The sequence below is a fragment of the Brassica rapa genome, chromosome A09 (assembly GCF_000309985.2).
Source record: "Brassica rapa cultivar Chiifu-401-42 chromosome A09, CAAS_Brap_v3.01, whole genome shotgun sequence".
NCBI lineage: Eukaryota > Viridiplantae > Streptophyta > Magnoliopsida > Brassicales > Brassicaceae > Brassica > Brassica rapa.
The window spans coordinates 8135477-8155339 of record NC_024803.2 but is presented as its reverse complement, the minus strand read 5'-3'; the positions used below and the strand labels follow the sequence as shown (position 1 = coordinate 8155339).

Below are 19863 nucleotides of genomic sequence, written 5' to 3'. Positions count from 1 at the left end.
TTTTCTAAACCCCAACCGCTAATCTCGCTATTAAATTGCAACTCTTTAAAACCATTTCCAAACATTGGTTGATTCAAATTAGGGACGAAAGGGTTTTATACAAAACAGTGTGAATCGAACCGACACATACCCCTTCCTTGCTTCCTTCGGTTTATAAACAAGAGACCTTTCTTTCTTCTTCTTCTTCGATCTATATTTTGTATTTTTCTTTACTTTTGTTCTTGTATTTGGTTTGTAGGAAGAGCAAATTATTGGTTTGGTGAGACAGGTAAACTAAATCCCTCATCACTTCTTGTTCTTCAGTCTCTGTAATAATTGAATTGTGTAATATTTTGACTTGGAAGCAATCTCTTCATCGACCTTTGTTTGTTTGTTAGGTTGGCTACATACTTTTATTCTTCTTTATTCCGCCCAACTTTATAGATTTTGACTCTTATTTTTTCTTTTGAATTTTCAATTCTTTTTTTACTAATCATACGACGACTAGTCTCTCTACAGTTTAAATTGACTACCACGCCAAACGTTGAGACTTTTATTATGGTTAGCCAAAGTTGATTTATTTTTATTCTTTGGTTACCGAACAGAAGAGATGGGTACTCGTGGCGATGATGAAGACGAAGAATGTTTCTTTGACGCCCCTAGTGATGATGTTCCCCAGGATTTTGGTTTTCATCTTTGGACCAATGACCCCGACAGTGTTTCCAACCGACGCCGTAAGTTCCTCCAATCCATGGCCTTTAGTTTCAATAAGTCTACCGAAGACAACGACTCCTCCTCCTCCTCTGTCTCTGAAGATGATGAACTTCTTCAACCACCCTCTGTTCCAGTTTCTGAACTTGTCGTCAACGGCTCTTTGAAAGAGGATGATTCGTTGTTGTTGTCGAGGAACGAATCAACTTCCTCCTCCTCTGTATTTGATCGATCCTCAGTTTCTTCATCCGAGGAAACAGACGATCGATCCTTAATCTTTTCCAGGAACAGCAGTCAAGGATTGAGCGAATCAAGTTCAAGCAGATCGGGCAGCTTCCGAGACGATTCCTCCAAGAAAGGTGCGCAGTTTTGGTTAAAGAAGCTAGGTGCTCTCACGCACGTCCTCGAATCACTAGATTGCGAATCAGCAGCAACTACGAGTGTGCAGACGTACAAAAAGCAGTTCAAGGAGCTCTCCTCTCTGTGCGTCGACCAAGATTTTTCAGCGCACGATGGCTCCATCTTAGCCATGAAGTTCTCTCCTGATGGAAAATTCATTGCAAGCGCTGGTGAAGACTGTGTTGTTCGAGTTTGGAGTGTAACCGAGGAAGAGAGAACAGACGAGTATCAAGTCCCTGTGGTTGATTCTGGTGTTTACTTTGGCATGAACCAACATTCTCAGGTTGAGTCTCTTAATGTCAACAGTGAGAAGAAGAAGAAGAAGAAGACGAGTAGCTTTCTGAGGAAGTCATCGGACTCAACTTGCGTTGTGTTGCCATCTAAGATCTTCAGTATATCCGAGAAGCCTATGCATGAGTTCAGAGGGCATACCGGTGAGATCTTAGATCTTTCCTGGTCCGAAAATGGGGTAAAAATCTTACATATGTTTTTTTTTTTTATGGTCTTTCAAAGTGATCGCTTCTTACATTTTTGACCACTTTGGTGCAGTATCTCCTGTCATGTTCTGTGGACGAGAGTGTACGGTTATGGAGAGTAGGTTGTGATGAATGTCTCGGAACGTTCGCTCATAACAATTTTGGTGAGTTTCTTTTCTCTTCGGTCAATGATGCTTTTTCCATTCTTTGTATGATGTTTGTACTCACTCACAACCTCCTTACGTAGTGACTTGTGTGGCATTCAACCCTGTGGATGATAATTACTTCATTAGCGGATCCATTGATGGGAAAGTGCGAATATGGGACGTGTCTCGCTGTCGGGTTGTTGACTACACTGATGTAAGGGATATTGTGACAGCCGTGTGTTATCGTCCAGATGCAAAGGTATTTTGAAACACCGAAAAAATAAATTTCAGATATACATGATTAAGTTGCTTACTAGAGATTCTTTTCAGGCTGCTGCAATAGGTTCCATAACAGGAGACTGTCGCTTCTACCTTTTACTTGGTATGTATTTGCTCCCTTTCAGATTTTTATTTGAGATTCATTGTTTATATGTAATGTGGATAATTCAGGAGCTGATTTTTCATATTTATGCATTTTCAGATAATCAGCTGCAAATGGACAGGGAGGTTAGCTTAACACATGGGAAGAAGAAGGTGCCAAGCAAAAGGATCACTGGTATTGAGTATTTTCCCAATGACTCGGACAAAGTAATGGTTACGTGTGCTGATTCACAGATTCGTATCATATCTGGAGAGGATGTTATCTGCAAGCTTAAAGGTTAGTATGACTGAGACAATGAGTGCGTTTTTCGCTTAAGGAGAAAGATGTATTAACTTTTTTTCTTGCTTCCTTTTGCAGCTTCTGGTGTCTGCACAACATGTGCCTCGTTTACTTTGGACGGGAAACACATCGTGTCAACAACCGAAGACTCAGGGATTCATGTGTGGAATAACTCTCAGTTACCCAGCAAGAAGCCATCTTCCGGAAAGCCGAAAAGAATCAAGTCATATGAGAGTTTTATCTCACAGAATGCGTCTGTGGCTATACCTTGGTTGAGGCAAGCAAACAGGAACAGCCTGAGCGACTGCATCACAGATATGGACAAGAAGATAGGGAAAATGGACAGCTGTTTCTCCCCAATGAAAGGATCAACAACATGGCCAGAAGAGCAGCTGGACGATGACTCAACAATAGTGAGCAGTAGAGGGAAGAAGCTGAAGCTTCTGAAGAATGTGTTGCAGCCTCACATGTGGGGGCTTGTGATTGTGACAGCGACTTGGGACGGAAGGATCAGAGTATTCAACAATTATGGATTGCCAGTTCGGGTCTAAAATACAAGTGAATAATATTAAATAAGTTAGATTAGGATTCTTTTATTTGTGGGAATACTATTTATACATACTTACTAGTTAGGCGTATAAAATGTGTGTACACATTGCTGAGTGTGGATAATGTACCTTTTCTCAGTCCCGAAATGTCTATATTGTAATCTAGTAATATAGAATACACAGTTTTGTTTTTTATTCTTTCAACGTGGCCGTTCTATGATTGATCCATCTTAGCAATAAGTAAACTATGAAAATTTGTCATTCAAAAAAGAGCAGCTGAATGTAAATTATAAGTGTCTATCTACTTTACAAAATTGAAAGTTGGAAAAAGCTTTCGAACAAAAATAGCAGATGTGCACGTTACTTCGAACCTAATAAGCGTTTATATAAAGACTTTTCTATTTTTGCTTTCAAAAGAAAAAAGATCGAAGAAGTCAATTATGTACAGAATAAGAGAATTAATTGTTCACGAAAGTCAACCACTTTGTTGAGACAAATAAACACGCTAATCTCTCCGAAATTTGAGAAAGAGAATGGTGGTCATCTTGGGGTTCTTCCACGGTGCAAATCCGATTTACTTTATGTTGGACCATTGAGAGACATATATTTCAAGGAAACTGGAACGAATTAACCCTTCTTCTCAACTCAATCTTCCGTAAAAAAGCTTTGCTTAAAACCTCAATTTCGAGGCGCAAATCCACATGGACATAAATAAGTTAGGCTCTGAGCTTCCTAGTTACTCAAAAAGGTCGATTCAATGGTGAAAAGAGACGAAACAGTCAAAAGCAAACAATGATTGAAGCCACAAACCCTACAAAAAATGAATAGAGCAAAAACAAATCAGTTCCAATTTTAGTTGAATGCCATCGGAATTAAATCGAGAATATTGTTATCAAATTTGAAATCAGAGAAATCCATCTGAAACAATAATAGGAATATTTTTCTACAAATCTGGATGAAATAGGAAAATCATTATGGTTAACCGGAATTTATCTCATTTTCGTTATTGCAGGATCATTAAAAAAATTTTTTTGAGCTTTCAAAAAACTCAACTTCGACACAAGGTACATAACTAAGGGGGCGATTGGTTTTCCCGCTACCACCCGCAAACGCAGCTTTTGCGGTTAGTAGCGGTTGTCGGCGGTTTGCAACAATCATTCAAATCGTTCTAAACCGCTTCAAACCGCTCCGAATCTCATAAATTCAAAAGCTGGCTCCAGCTAGCGTTTGCGGTTGCGGGCGGTTGCGGGAGGGTAAAAATTTTTTCTTTTTTTTTAAAACAATATATATACAAAAGCAAAAATATTTAATAAAAATTTTAAAATTTAAATTATGAAAATATTAAAATATATCTATTATATTTTAATTAATATTATAAAATTTAATAATAAAAACAATTTCAAAAAAATTTCAAAAAATTAAAATTATAACTTTCTAAATATAAATTTTATATTTATTAAAATTGATATTTTTATAATTATATTAAATGTAAATATTGTTAATCTATTATTTGATTATTACTGCATTTGGTAGTTAACCAGTCATAAGTCACCCGCAAACGCACCAATTTTTAACTGCAATACCAGTCGTACAAATCTCTTAAAACCGCTAGAAACCGCAACCGCCCGCATCCACAAACTCCCGCAGCCGCAAACGCAACCGCTGCGTTTGAAACAGTCAGGCCCTAAATTAGTTTTCCAATGCCATCAGTTTGAAGTTGATCCATCAGTTAGATTAAAAGTTAAGTGTGGTTTACAGAAGATTAGTCAATCTGCCAATTTAATACGAGAAAAATGTTATATTCGGTTTTTCTTATTTTGGCTTGTTTACTATGGACGTGGTCTTTGTTTACGAGGTTAAACCTCCATCGAAACATTACAAGTGGTATTAAAACTAAACCCAAAAATATGGATTCCTTTAGGTTAACACCATTGGGGTACTTTAGGGCATATCCAACCCATTGGGATATTTTAGGGCATCTCCACCCACAACATCAAATACTGTATTACACTAAAAGGTAATATTTTTTATTATTACATTATTAATCAAAATTCTCTTAGTTTTTAATAGTTTTAATAAATATTAATTATTTTTATGACTAAAATATTTAAATTAATATTAAAACTGTAACTAGAAAGATATTTCTATTTCAAATGTTTAAACTAATATTTAATGTATTTAATTTTTTATATAAATTAATATTTCATATTAATTAAAAATTAAATATAACAAAATAACTATGGCATTTTAAAAATATTTAATCCAATTGTAGAATAATCATAGAAATCTAATGTAACCAAACATAATTAAATAATATATAGAATAAACAGTCTTGATATAAAAAAAATATTTTATCGTTGCTACAGAGTTACACCAAATTTAGTGGGATATTATAGCGAAAAATAGAATCACTCTAAAATGCAATTGCATATACCGTTCGGTTGGAGAGAAAAAACATCACATCACACGCTATTTTTACGTTTTACGGTGCTGCTGGAGTTAGCTTTAGTGTGCAAGGAAGACATTTTAGTTTGTGAGTAAGAATGATTTATGAGTGAGAATGATTATACCATCTTTATTTTTGATATATATAAGTGTATATATATACAAGATTTTAAAATTGATTTAGTTATCTATATCACTAAAATTAACAACTCATCCATCGGATTATAGTGTCGTCCATTGGCCAAATAGCGGATGTGAAAATCTACTGACAATGGTGTTCGGAGTTTATAATTACACTAGGTAATAATCTGTGTAATGCACATAATAATATATTTTACAAAATATTTATCAAATAAATATTTTTTCTGTAAAAGTCAAATCTATTTTAATGATCTAACCAATTTAAAACTGCGCTTAATATTTACATGTTATCAATTCAAGTATGATATATATTTCTTAATTTTTAAATTAAAACATTTATAGGTTTTTATATGATATATAGTTTAATTTAATTTATATTTCTTTCTAAAATTTAAATATAATATATAAAAAGTAAAATTTAAATTAAAATTATTTGTATCATTTTATAGTAAAATATTTAACCAGTGATCACTAAATTTCAATGTGAATAATTTTTTTTAATTTATATTTCTTTCTAAAATTTAAATATAATATGTAAAAAAATCAATATTTTTATTATATGGTTAATATGATTATCTAAAATAATTTAAGAATATACAATTTGTTATAAAATATTTATTATTTAATCATTAATTTTCAATATATTTTAAATTACATTAGATAATTATGTAGCTTTTATTTAATTAAAAAGAAATAAATATTATATGTTGCTTACTAATTAATTTTATGATTAATTTAGTGAAAATATAGTATATGTTTTGATGAACCAATGAATGAACAACATGCATTGTAATTATTCTAGTATTTAAATTTATATTTGTAAAGATTCTAAAATTATTTTTATAGAGAGTCTACAATTATTTCTCAATTAATATATAAAAGATTTTATCCTTTCTTTGTAATTAAAGCATGAGCACACATTGTTAACAGCCATTGGACCAAAATAATATATATATAAAATATAGAGAAGCTTTACCGATACGGCAAGAGGCACGTTGTAGTTGACCCCCAAGACAGTGGTTCGGATAACATTTTGTCAGTGCCTTCTTTTCTCACGCCACCAATAATTTTATTTATTTCACCTTTTTCTTTTCTTAAAGGAGAGATCATTTTTGTATCTGCTGCCTTTAGCCTCCTCCTTTAATCGGTAGTAGAATCGAATCAACTCCATTGAATAATCGAACTTTTGAGGAGACTCCGATGGGTTTTCTGGTGGATACACAAAAGGAAGGAGGCGGATATTCATGGGGCTGCGTAAGGAGTTTGGTCCGAAGGAAACAGGTCGACTCTGCAGCTAATGGACATTCTCATCACCAACAGCTCGCTAAAGCCCTTACTGTTTCTCACTTGGTTGCTATTGGTAACATTTTCTGACTACGGACTAGTATTTATCATCCGACTTTTTTTTTGACCTTTTCTTAAAGCTTTTGGGAATCTTCGTGTATCAATGGTTTGTATTGTATTTTTAGGTGTGGGAGCAACAATAGGAGCGGGAGTGTATATTCTTGTGGGAACAGTTGCGAGAGAGCACTCAGGACCATCTCTTGCTTTGTCCTTTCTTATTGCTGGAATCGCCGCTGCACTCTCTGCCTTTTGCTATGCGGAACTCTCTAGTCGTTGTCCTTCTGCTGGCAGCGCCTATCACTATTCTTACATTTGTGTTGGCGAAGGGTACTTTACTACTCCTCTTCTTCTATCTCAATGCTTTCTTTCTGTTCTGCTAACTTGTTTTATTTTTCTTGATAATTTTTAAAGTGTGGCGTGGTTGATCGGTTGGGCACTGATTCTGGAATACACCATTGGTGGCTCTGCTGTTGCCCGTGGCATTTCCCCTAATCTGGTCTCTCCCTTTAATCCTTATGTTACTCCATAGCTTGAATGTTAACTACTCAAATACTTTTTTCTCTCATGGGTTTTTAAATTAATGGGTTTAATAACAAAATTACAGGCATTGATTTTTGGTGGTGAAGATGGTTTGCCTTCAATCTTAGCGCGTCACCAGATCCCAGGCCTTGACGTTGTTGTGGATCCATGTGCTGCTATTCTTGTTTTCATTGTAACTGGCTTTTTGTGCCTGGGAATTAAGGAGGTACATACAAGCTTTAATTTATTTTTAATGCCAAACTTCAGGATAAGCCATTTCAACTCTGGTTCAAATTGTTTTTTTTTTCATATATATATGCAGAGCACATTCGCTCAGGGGATTGTGACTGCAGTCAATGTGTGTGTCTTGTTATTTGTTATAGTAGCTGGCAGTTATTTGGGCTTCAAGACTGGCTGGGCTGGTTATGAACTCCCCACAGGGTAAGAAGAGTACTCACCATCACTTGAGAAGAAAGATATATAGTTTAAACATCACTGGAAAAAACATTTCTCCCTTTTTAGGTTTTTTCCATTCGGAGTGGATGGAATGTTTGCTGGTGCTGCCACAGTATTCTTTGCATTCATTGGGTTTGATTCACTTGCAAGTACTGCTGAGGAAGTAAGTTTTGCAATCCATCCAGGCACCTATCTGTTTTTCTTTTTTTTTTTTTTTGTTGCAATAATGTTATATCTATGTGCAGGTGAAAAATCCCCAACGGGATTTACCAATTGGGATTGGTCTTGCACTCTTTCTCTGTTGTTCTCTCTACATGATGGTCTCCATTGTGATTGTTGGCTTAGTTCCTTATTATGCCATGGATCCTGACACTCCCATCTCCTCTGCGTTTGCTAGTCATGACATGCAATGGGCTGTGTAAGTACATGAGCATGACCCTTTAAGATCCACTCTGTTTCGTTTAGACCACTTTAAATAAGTTTGTAAGATTTATTATTTTCTTTTTTGGAATTTTGATGTAGATACCTGATAACTTTAGGAGCTGTCATGGCTCTCTGCTCAGCTCTAATGGGTTCCCTTCTCCCTCAGCCGCGAATTCTGATGGCAATGGCTAGGGATGGTCTGCTGCCTTCTCTTTTCTCAGATGTTAATAGACGCACTCAGGTTCCGGTTAAAGCGACTTTAGCAACTGGGTTTTGCGCGGCAACCTTGTCCTTCTTTTTGGATGTTTCTCAGCTTGCAGGCATGGTAATACTTTTATATTTCTCCTTGGTCTACTGGGACTTTTTTCTTTGTAATTTTTAGTATTTTGAGAGGTGGTGATGATGGTGCAGGTGAGTGTTGGGACACTTCTGGCGTTTACAATGGTGGCAATCTCAGTGTTGATACTCAGATATGTTCCTCCGGATGAGCAACCTCTTCCGTCATCTCTTCAAGAGAGAATCGACTCTGTTTCCTTCATACCTGGTGAATCAAAGTCATCCCATCATGTTGGCACTTCCAGTAACAGTACCAAACAACCTTTGATCAGCGAGAATGATGCTTCGGTTATGGAGAAGCAAGAAGCTCTTGGATTCTGTAAGTAGCATCCACTTTTGAGACCATTTGTCTCTACTCTCTACTAAAGTCGTTGAGCACAGATTTGACATTTGTTGATGATCTTTTTAGGGGTTTTGAGCGAAGAAAACAGAAGGAAGGTCGGTGGATGGAGCATTATGTTCACATGTATTGGGGCATTCCTTCTAAGTTATTCGGCGTCAAGCATCAACTTCCCAGGGTTAGTTCTCACCCACCATTGTCTATTTAGAGCATTGATTTTCCTAAAAAAAGATTTTGATTTGCTTATCATCATCATCTGCTGAAATGGTTTACAGGTTTATTAGATATCCACTGTGTGGTATTGGTGGAAGTCTTCTCCTTGCTGGTTTGATTGCTCTGAGTTCCATAGACCAGGATGATGCTAGGCACACTTTTGGACATTCTGGAGGTAAACAATCAATTCCTTAAGCATATGAAAGGGATGTCTTATAATCAAATCATATTTCATGTTCCGTGTGAATATTTTTTTATTTTTGAATAAATAGGTTTCATATGCCCGTTAGTGCCACTCCTGCCAATCATATGCATCCTAATCAACATGTACCTTTTGGTTAACCTTGGGTGAGTAATCTCTTCATTCACATGCTCCTTGTTTCATCACCAAAGAACAAAAGGGATAATCTCTCTGACCGGCAAACTTGACAGGTCTGCGACATGGGCTCGAGTGTCTGTGTGGCTGGTGATTGGAGTGCTGGTGTATGTTTTCTATGGAAGAAAGAACAGTTCCCTGGCCAATGCAGTTTATGTAACAACAGCTCATGCGGAGGAGATATATCGTGAACATGAAGCTTCTCTGGCATAATAGTGTGTGAGAAAGACAACTCTTTGGTAACAAAAGCTGTACTGTCATTTTGATTTGGATGAAACAAGACTCGCTCCCACCCGCTTTGTAAATATCATATATATATGTCTATATTTCATCATAAATTCATAATCAGAAACAATTCTCGAAGATCTTATGCATATATACCATATATATATAATATATATCCACATTTCCGTTATGCACACAACTCAAAAGGTGCAATGCTCGGTATGTATGTGCACATGTATCTTCAGGTTTCCTATTCGCGCGCATTTCCTTCAAAATCTCCAGTTTCATACCACCTGGAGACCTTCATGCGTCGAAATAAGCCATGTGCACACGCAGCAGAAGCCTGGCTTGATTGTCTCCAGAGAGTCCGATCTCTCCGGTAAGATCAGCTTTATAGCCGACGAGACTGTATATCTCTGGCGGAACAGCACCAGGTCCCATTTGGTCGTATGCGACCGGGGAAACGAAAATGAGAACGGGAAATAATGTAAAAGCGCTCTTACATAAAGTATCATACATATTTTTTCGTGAAAGAACTCCACGAATAAATGGAGAGACTGAAGAGTCACGTTTATAGTCTTGTCATCACTAGGATATAAGCTCTCATTTCCGAGAAATGAGGAACAGTAAAATTGGAATAAGCGAGATTCTCTCAATCTCGGCCATTGATATTGTTATGATCGTGATGGTTTCGACTTTCGAGTTATTCAAAAAAAATTATCGCGGAAAGTGATGTTTAGATGAACGAGATCAAAGAGTCACGCCTTCAGGTATGTCCGTCTATTAAAGAATACCACATATCACTTAATGGACTGGGGTAACTGTTGGAGTATGATTAAATATATAGATCCAGCTCATAAAAGAACCATTTGAAACATGCTAAGTTAGTAGTGAAAATATGATCCATCGACGAAATCCAGCTATTCCGGTCCAAAGGGTTATACCTTATAGATCGAGATAGCGAACTCTGAGGTCTACGGATAACAACCAAGACTCAGTCACCTTGCTATCAGTCGGTTATATAACATGCCAAAATTTCCGGAGAAGGCACATCACGTGCAACCAAGATGTGCAAAATAGTTGTGCGATTTGAGCAGTATAAAAAACGAGCCAAGACCATAGCTTCGTACATGCTTTTTGATTTACTCACCTGAGACTTAAAATACTTTCTTCGAACTGCATTGTTTTTTGTTGTGTTCTTTGACAATAATATTAGTCCAATTTGAAGACATTATTTTAAAAATCTATTCAAAGAGATCATTTTCCATCCTTTTCGTCAACCTACTCTAATCTACTCTATTCACATTAAAATTTTGATGGCTGGGTTTAGTTCTTACAGTAGTGTATGGTGATATCGCTTAAGATCATGAAATATTACTAGTATTATATTAGTCATATTTGATATTAAAAGATATTTATTAATTTATCTTGGAAATATATTTTTTTGTTTAGGTAGAATTTTCCTTATTTCCAGACAGAATAGATTTTTTTCTAATGCAAGTAGGTTGTTGTACTGCCCTTAACCAATATAAATTTTCTTGGTTTAATTCATTCTCAACACATATATACTTCATGCAATCGTCAAAACAGAAGAGATCAACAATTTTGGAAAAGCAAGAGTAGAAAATCTCAAAATGTTTATATAATACTTGTGCTAGATTGATGGTACATAGATAAGAATCACATAACAAAGACATAGCTAGATTTTACAAAACCCTACAAGTATATACTATTATATTTACATGAAACCACATATATATTACAGACGCAGGCTTGTACACAAACAAAGGAACATCCGCCGATACATCTAACTAATACTATGTATACACCTAGTAAACCTACATATATATAGATCTTATTACAGGGCTTGGGATTTACACATAGCATTGGTTAAAGAGCATTTAAATGTTCGGTAAAGATGGGGAGTACAGGAAGCTGGAGAAACCAGCAACTCAGAAGCAGTCCATAGTCTCTGAGCTTTAACACCGCACGATCCCAATTTAGATGTCCGAGCTTCGTTGCAGTCCGAGAAGTACTTGCCGCAAACGTTCCTCAATCTGGGGCTAGTTGCCACGTAGCAAGTCGTTGCTGCTGCCTATATATAATAATTAATAGGCGCCGGATCAGTTTCCGTAAGATTTACTATGTGTAGGTAATATAAAATGATCAACTTAATTAGGTACCTGAGGAACAGACTTCAATAGCTTGGAGGTCAAGAAAAAGACTAAATCAGTGATGAGACCTTCTCGGTCACGTGTTAGACGTGTTCTCACGATTCCAGGATGAACACAGTTTGCCGTTACATTAGCATCCATTTTCTATACAGTGATTAGTAGAATTATCTATTAATTTATGAACAAAGATGGAAAAATGAAAAAGGCTAGATATGTTAATTACTTACATGTAGAATCCGGGAGAGCTCTATGGTGTGGAGAACGTTGGCGAGCTTGGAGAGCGCGTACGCACGGGTAGCGTCGTAGCTTCAACAAAACGCAGGTCAAAGCATTTAAATAATTTAGTACTATTATTATGTGGAAGCAAATTAAATAGTAAAAAGAAAGTGAAGAGGACGACGGCGTTTATATTTTGTCGTCGCATATCACCTTTTAATTAATAGTAATACATTAAATCATTCGCAAAAAGATGATTAAATGATTGGAATATATATAGTTTAATTAATGTACCTATTGTTTCGGGAGATATCGGCGAGATATTGCAACATATCGCCAGAGAACCAGCTGTGGATCACCGATGTAACGTTGACGATGCGGCCTTGAACGCCAGTTTGCGCCGCCGTTTCGATCATATTCTTTAGTAGCAGTTTAGTGAGCAGAAAATGGCCTGCGCGTCCAGAGCAAAACCACATGGATTAATTTATTTATGTATACACCTAATCACAATTAATTAGACGGGCCATATAAAATGAAGGAATGATTGATTAATTTTTAAAATAAATAATTACCGAGATAATTAGTGGCGAATGTCATCTCCACGCCGTCCTCAGAGATGGCGTGCTTGTGCGCGTATTTTCCCGCATTGTTGCTGTAATATTATCCCGGATATTGATTAATTATCATATATATATGTGTATGATTCTTGGGGGTGATCAAGAAGAGTGTTTGTTTACATGAGGATGTTGAGAGGGAGATGAAGAGATTCGAAATCGGCGACGAAGCGACGAACGGAGGCGAGGGAGCTGAGATCGAGATGCATGACGATGATCTCCGCATCAGGAAACTCAGAGAGGATACGTGACTTTGTTTCCTCGGCGGTTTTAAGACTCCTAGCCGGAATCACAAGCCTCGCTCCACGCTTTGCCAGAACACGCGCCGTCTCCGCTCCTATCCCCGACGTCGCTCCAGTGATGATTGCTGTTAGAGATCGGAGATCACAATTAACAGTGACATATTCGGCTGTGGATCTGGACCCGAATCCGCTTGGACCACCGGAGCCAATCAGGTGCTTAACCGTCTCAATCATTTTTTCTTTCTTTCTCTCTCTCTGTCTATTAGTTTTGGTTCTGTTTCTGGTATAGAGAGCAGTTGAGTATTTTGAGTGTGTTTGGGGTTACTATTTATAGTGCTACGTGTTGGAGGAACATAGCAGGACATATGCGGTGAAGGGAGACAACATTACCCTATGTATTCTTTATTTTGAATTAAATTTCTGATCAATAAACAAATTTTTTTCTTCAAAAGAAGTAAAAAATCAATTACGTATAAAGGGAAATTGATTGGCACCAAAACAAATGATAAACGGAATGAGAATGTGATTAAAATAAATGTTTGGTTAGCCAACTCTAATTGACTAGAGGATGATGAGTCACGGAGCAAACATTATACTTTGATACTGGGTGTTTACAAACTATAATCTTCCAAATTTTTACATATATAAACCACTGTAATGCAATATACAAAGTGGAAACCCTGCATAGATAGTGCCATGTTTTTGGGTAACACTATTTATCTATACGATGTCCAACTTTCTAATGGTATTATTCTCCGAATCTTTTTTTCCATTTCATGTATGGTCCCCTTCCTCTTTAACACACACACATTTCTATAATCTATATGAGGTGACAAAAAATATGTTCAAAGTCTCTATCTCTTACCTAATCATACTCTATATATAAAAGTGCAGGTTTTATGCTAGTGGACCTAAGAAGTACTAGACAATCACGTACGTTTATAGGATTTATTACTCATTTTGAAAACGTATGAAATATTAGTTTACCATAGTATGGTTTCCTCCTCGACCTCGACCCTATCTATCATTCTCACTATCTTTCATTTTTATATAGAAATGATCTTATAATTAAGATAAAACTTTCTCAACAATGTCTACTCTTTTTATTACAAGATGTATAAACTTGTAAGCTTGATGCATTCTTTGCATTTCTAAATAAAAATCTTAAATCTCAGGAGACAAAATTGATTCTTGTTTCCCTTCTTCATACGGCTACGAGAATCGGTTGTGAAAATGAAAAAAAAACTTAGCCGATTGATAACATGTATATAGATTATGAATAGTGGCAGATTTTGAAGTATATATACTAGATTTTCACTCACGATTTTAAAATGTGAAATTGATTTTTATAAAGAATGTAATTTAATTTAATTTTTATTTTTGTTTATATTTGTTAATCGGTTTGATTTTTATGTTTATGCTGATAAATATTTATTTATTTTTCAGATTTTTCTTTTTTTAAAAATTATTTTTATTTTAAATTTAGGACTAAATTAATTTTATATTTAGGTATATTTTAATAATAATTACAAATTTATTTAGTTATCTAAAAAATAAATAAAAATCTATAAGATTTTGTTTGACTAAATATGAAATATTTATAACTAATAAAATTATTCAATGACAAAAAAAATATTGTGTGATGATGTATTCTATTAAAAAATTTAATATGTAAATAATTAGTAAATTAGTATTAATGAAATGTCTAAGAATATTTAAAATTTGAGTAACAAATCTAAATCACACGTATGGATAAGATTACTTCTATATAATGTTTTTATTTTAATAAGATAGTATATATTGAGAAGCGATTTATACGTTTCATGTGTAGCAATAACTTAAAATTTTATAACACTCCATTAATACATGGATTATAAATTAGAGCTTTTGAATATATTTCCTTCTTCAAAATCTCACTATGTAACAATTAATACTTGTGTCACTAATCTGCAAACACAATAGTTGTTCATGTTAGGAATGCTACCAGTAAACGACGGAATATAATAAAAGCTTGATGATCATTTCTTTAATCACAGATATAAATATTTATATGATCTTAACACATCACAATTCCTAATCAAACACATAATTAATTGATATGTTGAGAATATTCTTAAATTCCACCTTTAATTAAATTGCCACGTAGTTATTTTTGCTAGTAAATTGTAAGTGGTTTATGCAAAAGATACGGTGGGGATTTTGGAGAATGACACAATAGAGTAAGCTAATTGACCTCTTTGTTCTTGGAGGATCCAAATCCATCAATGGATGAGAAGGAGATCTTCAAGCTTGATTATGAAAATCATAAAAAAGTATTCTAACGCAAATCCAACTACTACCCACTAACAATTCCACTAAATTTTATTTATAAAGTATACAATTATTTTATAATATTTTCCAACTCAAAAAATACATGTGCATGTCTTATTTGCAGGTCTAGAATGATCCATCTAATTCGTATTAATTAAACAACTGCCTCATAGATATAAACTCAATATGAAGATTAAACTTCAGTTATTTTCAAGTGAGAATCATGTCGGAATATTACTTTGCAGAGAAATGGAACCCAAATGTCTCAGATTATTTGCTTCTCCTCTGTAGAAAAAGTTGCAAAAAGAAATTAGTTATGATAGACGTATTAAAATGTACTAACCTGAAAGTTTTATTGACTCACCCCAAAAAAGATATTGTTGTTGTTTCACTATATTTGGTTTTGGATACCGCGTTGAGTCTAAAAATATTGATTTTTGTTTGTGAATCTATCATAAATATTTTCAATGATTGGTCTTTTCTTGAAAAATTTATCGATCCAAATTCAATTAAAAAATAAAAATAAAACTGAAACAATATGGTCCAACCTCTAAGAATCAATTATTAATCAACAATTTGTAGGATATGGATATAATAAAAGTAAATGGTAGAAGGGACGTTAAGATAAACTAAATGAGATGAAATGGTGTGAATAATATATAAACTCCTCCACCTTGGGAGGCCTTGTCTGTTTCTAAGGATCCCGCACTATATTAGCATTAAAAAGGGGTCGTTGGGTGAGAGATGTTGAATATACAATAAACTTTTTGATTAAATGGAATTAAGAAAAGAGACTCCTCCACCTTTGGAATCTGATGACCTTGACAAAGTTGGAATCTTTGCTTTATGTGTTAAAACGGGTTAGGTTGTGATATTGGATTACCACATTAAATGCCAACAGAGATAGAGAGTTGGTCATGTCCTATTTTCTATATGGCATGCCATTATTGCTATCAATATATTTATGTTGTTAGCAACCAATCACGTACTAATTAGTTTTATTGGTAGCCTTTTAGAGAACAATACATATAATGATATAATCAAGCTTTGAATGGTCCATAGCATACAGTCTGAGATTTTAGTGAGTGGCTAGCTGAATCTGTCTTTTGTAGACATACTCCTTTCCAAGAATCTAGTGACAAAAAATATTTTTGGAACTCGGTATATTTAATATTAAATCAGAAGGAATTTTTAGTCAATTTCTTGTAGTTTGAACGAAATTATGTAGGAAAACATGGTTGCTTTCTTAGTTGCCCACTTAATAACAATAGCCTTTTTGATAGGTGAATATAGATCATTCTGGTATTGAATAGCATACTTCAATAGAAATATATTCGCAAGTAGAGAATTCAACTCGATCGAATGAATGTTCTTGTAATTTATTTGTTTTTTACATGAACATTCTTGCAAGCTGCAATTTTTGAGGTTTAATATTAAAAAGTATTACACTTGTAACTTTAGCGGGCTATATATCGTACAAAGTTAAAAAAAAAAATTGTTGTAACTATAACATTTTGAGACTTTTGATAATTGTTAGTGTGTCGTCTTAACACAAGATAGTATCTTGCTTTTCCATATAATAATAGTATGCGTTAATCACACTTAAGTTAAAAAAAGTACGCACGAGTTTCATTGATCAAATACATCCACGAGATTCATGAGCTATGGATTGAAATGAAACGTATCCAAGTAAAATTCCTAGTCAGATTCAACCTCCAAAACTGAAAACAATCTTTTTTTAAACCAATTTGTTGAAGTATCTTTTATGATTGATTAATTAATAGATGATTGCAAGTGAACATCAGATTTTCTAAGAAGATAAGATAAAGAAAGTCAAGTGAGATATGATGAATCATGTTCCTAAGCATGCATAAAATCAGGGTTGTATATACATATGTAGCCCAAGGTGTTTGACTTGAAGAACTAAATCAGGACAACTGTTGGAGAAGTAGCTGAAACTGAAAATCTGACATTGTTTAAGAACAAAGGTCTAGTAATGGGTGTTTCTTGAAGACGACAGTTACTCTGGACTTTTGAAGAGACTGATCCTTAATGTGCAGCAAGACAAAAACCAGAAGCAAGCGGAGCACAACTGAGTCTAAGATGAAAGTTTGGTGTATACCAGTTACCTAAATCCGGTGTTTATTTTTGTATACGGAGTACAAATTTTAATCAATACTATTAAAACAGAAGCAATATTTATCTACTTACAAATAGTCTAGGTTGGACCATTATATTCAATTATATTTCTTATTATTTCTACTCATATCTAATTTAATTGTTAAATATACATCATACCTAAAATTAAGGAACTAACTAACTAATCTATTATTTTTTAAACTACTGAATTTAATTTATATTAATTCAAAATTCAAATAACTACTCAATTATATTTTAGTTATTAATGTAATAAATAATTGTATATATATATCTATTTATTCGTATATATACAACTATATATTAATCCAAATGCAAAAAAAAAAAATTGTTCAAAACCCTCACCAAATACATAAAAATATAATTCTTATAGTTAGAGTATTAAAAAATATATAAATATATATTATAAAATAAATATTAACAGTAATTATATGATGAAACATGTTACTATTGATAGTTTAATGAATATATTTTTTATCAATACTATTAAAACAGAAGCAATATCTATCTACTTACAAATAGTCTAGGTTGGACCATTATATTCAATTATATTTCATATTATTTCTACTCATATCTAATTTAATTGTTAAATATACATCATACCTAAAATTAAGGAACTAACAAACTAATCTATTATTTTTTAAACTAATGAATTTAATTTATATTAATTCAAAATTCAAATAACTACTCAATTATATTTTAGTTATTAATGTAATAAATAATTGTATATATATATATATATATATATCTATTTATTTGTATATATACAACTATATATTAATCCAAATGCAAAAAAAAAACAAATTGTTCAAAACCCTCACCAAATACATAAAAATATAATTCTTATAGTTAGAGTATTAAAAAATATATAAATATATATTATAAAATAAATATTAACAGTAATTATATGATGAAACATGTTACTATTGATAGTTTAATGAATATATATTTTTACGGGTTACTCAAACAGACATGTAATATATATATCAAATATATTAACACAAATATATCATAAAACATTATATTAAGTCATTAACATAAATCGAAGCCAGAGAGTAAGAGTCAATATTTTAATTGTTTAAAAATAAAAATATATATATATAAATTATAAAAATTAAGAACTAAACATATTAAAAATATATATATCCAAATTAAAATAATAAATATTTACATTTCTAATGCGAATAATGAAATTAAATTTTAAATTTAAATAAACCATAGACAAAACATCAAAAAGTATCTAATAATTTGTGAATAACAAAAGTAAACTAACTAAATAAACAATTATATTTTTTTTGCAAACGTAAATCATTAATTTGTAATAGACGTATACACATTATTGATGCTCAAATCTATTTTATTTTTAGTATGCATCCACTCAAATATTAATCCTCTAACAAGATGGAATTTTAGTTGGACTAAAATTGTATTAAAATTGGAATATCAATTTCATAATATATTTACTATTCTTCTGAATGTTCATGAATATATATTACAACACTCAAAACATAATAATAAATCAAACCGGATTACATATTGGGTCATCTATCAGTTCAACTGATAACCAGATCTCGGGTTTTAGTGGTTATTACGGGTTTTATAGAATTTTTAAATAACAGTTTTTTTTTAACTAAAATGGATTACATATGAACCACTGAATTTGACAATTTAACTGCGGTCGGGTCGGGTTTCAAAACATTGAATATAATGTTTCATTTGTAATATCTAAGTGTAGATACAATTAAAATACAAATTTATATCAAATAAATTTAGAATGTTTCAAAAATAATCCCGCGCTTTGAAAGCGCGGGTCAAAATCTAGTCTATTCTATTAAAACAGCAGTGTTACCAATTGATAAAAGTAGGATCCAATTATTATTTCAATAATACATACATTTTATATGATAACTGCAACCTTTTTTTTTTAATTTCAGAATGTAACCACCACGTATACACGCCTAATAATCAGGGGCCACAAACCTAATAACTGCATCAATATATCTTAATTTATTGAACATTAAACAACATTTATATAAAGATGCAAATACGTAAGAAATCTTTAAAAATATGTAACTTCTGTTTTTAAAATATGTTTTCTACATAATTGGTTTTTGTCGGAATTTTTTTGTATCTGGCCTTGGGCCTCTATTGATGCATTGTGTATGTGTATGGGCTTTTAAAATTTTCTATTGTTTGAAAATTATTTTGCTTAATTGGATATTATTAACCTACATTATTATTCAAACAATTTCTATAATTTGTTCTATATTATAATAAAACACCTACTTAAGTTTATAAATAAAATGTGGAAAATTAAAACTGTTATCATAAAATTTGGTATATTTAAAATTTGGTATATTTAATTATTTTAATTAATTATAACTTACATCTCACCTAAGAAAAATAGGATTT

The 19863-nt window shown here is 33.1% G+C and overlaps 3 protein-coding genes across 4 annotated transcripts; 2 read left to right on the top strand and 1 right to left on the bottom strand.

Moving 5' to 3' along the window:
* The first annotated feature begins 103 nt into the window (after nucleotides 1-103).
* LOC103838192 (WD repeat-containing protein 44) lies at nucleotides 104-3124 on the top strand. Of its 2 annotated transcripts, XM_009114616.3 has the most exons (8): nucleotides 131-149; nucleotides 239-268; nucleotides 585-1558; nucleotides 1639-1729; nucleotides 1813-1970; nucleotides 2042-2093; nucleotides 2193-2369; nucleotides 2451-3124. In XM_009114616.3, exons 3-8 carry the CDS (start codon nucleotides 590-592, stop codon nucleotides 2921-2923), a joined length of 1920 nt encoding a protein of 639 aa, XP_009112864.1. In that variant the 5' UTR covers nucleotides 131-149; nucleotides 239-268; nucleotides 585-589; the 3' UTR covers nucleotides 2924-3124. The 2 variants fall into 2 exon arrangements, with proteins under 2 accessions (XP_033135334.1, XP_009112864.1); XM_033279443.1 differs by having other exon boundaries at nucleotides 104-268; nucleotides 588-1558; nucleotides 2451-3118.
* A 3367-nt stretch (nucleotides 3125-6491) lies between these two features.
* On the top strand, nucleotides 6492-9928 carry LOC103838193 (cationic amino acid transporter 2, vacuolar). Its single transcript, XM_009114617.3, has 13 exons — nucleotides 6492-6866; nucleotides 6976-7177; nucleotides 7262-7346; nucleotides 7455-7595; nucleotides 7692-7810; nucleotides 7892-7988; nucleotides 8071-8243; nucleotides 8348-8573; nucleotides 8660-8903; nucleotides 8994-9102; nucleotides 9200-9312; nucleotides 9410-9485; nucleotides 9570-9928. The coding sequence occupies exons 1-13, from the start codon at nucleotides 6707-6709 to the stop codon at nucleotides 9724-9726; spliced, it is 1902 nt and encodes a 633-aa protein (XP_009112865.1). The 5' UTR covers nucleotides 6492-6706; the 3' UTR covers nucleotides 9727-9928.
* A 293-nt stretch (nucleotides 9929-10221) lies between these two features.
* On the bottom strand, nucleotides 10222-17580 carry LOC103838194 (short-chain dehydrogenase TIC 32 B, chloroplastic-like). Its single transcript, XM_009114618.3, has 6 exons — nucleotides 12866-17580; nucleotides 12701-12780; nucleotides 12423-12579; nucleotides 12140-12221; nucleotides 11922-12056; nucleotides 10222-11833 (listed from the first exon to the last, which is right to left on the bottom strand). Exons 1-6 carry the CDS (start codon nucleotides 13216-13218, stop codon nucleotides 11597-11599), a joined length of 1044 nt encoding a protein of 347 aa, XP_009112866.1. The 5' UTR covers nucleotides 13219-17580; the 3' UTR covers nucleotides 10222-11596.
* Nucleotides 17581-19863: the final 2283 nt, after the last annotated feature.

Coding starts and splice junctions, on each gene's coding strand:
- LOC103838192 (XM_009114616.3), top strand. CDS start 590: ATGGGTACTCGTGGCGATGATGAAGACGAAGAATGTTTCTTTGACGCC. Junction 2,094..2,192: donor TCGCTTCTACCTTTTACTTG/GTATGTATTTGC, acceptor ATGCATTTTCAG/ATAATCAGCTGCAAATGGAC. Junction 2,370..2,450: donor TGTTATCTGCAAGCTTAAAG/GTTAGTATGACT, acceptor TTCCTTTTGCAG/CTTCTGGTGTCTGCACAACA.
- LOC103838193 (XM_009114617.3), top strand. CDS start 6,707: ATGGGTTTTCTGGTGGATACACAAAAGGAAGGAGGCGGATATTCATGG. Junction 7,347..7,454: donor GTGGCATTTCCCCTAATCTG/GTCTCTCCCTTT, acceptor ACAAAATTACAG/GCATTGATTTTTGGTGGTGA. Junction 7,989..8,070: donor TTGCAAGTACTGCTGAGGAA/GTAAGTTTTGCA, acceptor ATCTATGTGCAG/GTGAAAAATCCCCAACGGGA.
- LOC103838194 (XM_009114618.3), bottom strand. CDS start 13,218: ATGATTGAGACGGTTAAGCACCTGATTGGCTCCGGTGGTCCAAGCGGA. Junction 12,057..12,139: donor AGCTCTCCCGGATTCTACAT/GTAAGTAATTAA, acceptor ATCACTGTATAG/AAAATGGATGCTAATGTAAC. Junction 11,834..11,921: donor TATTGAAGTCTGTTCCTCAG/GTACCTAATTAA, acceptor TATTATATATAG/GCAGCAGCAACGACTTGCTA.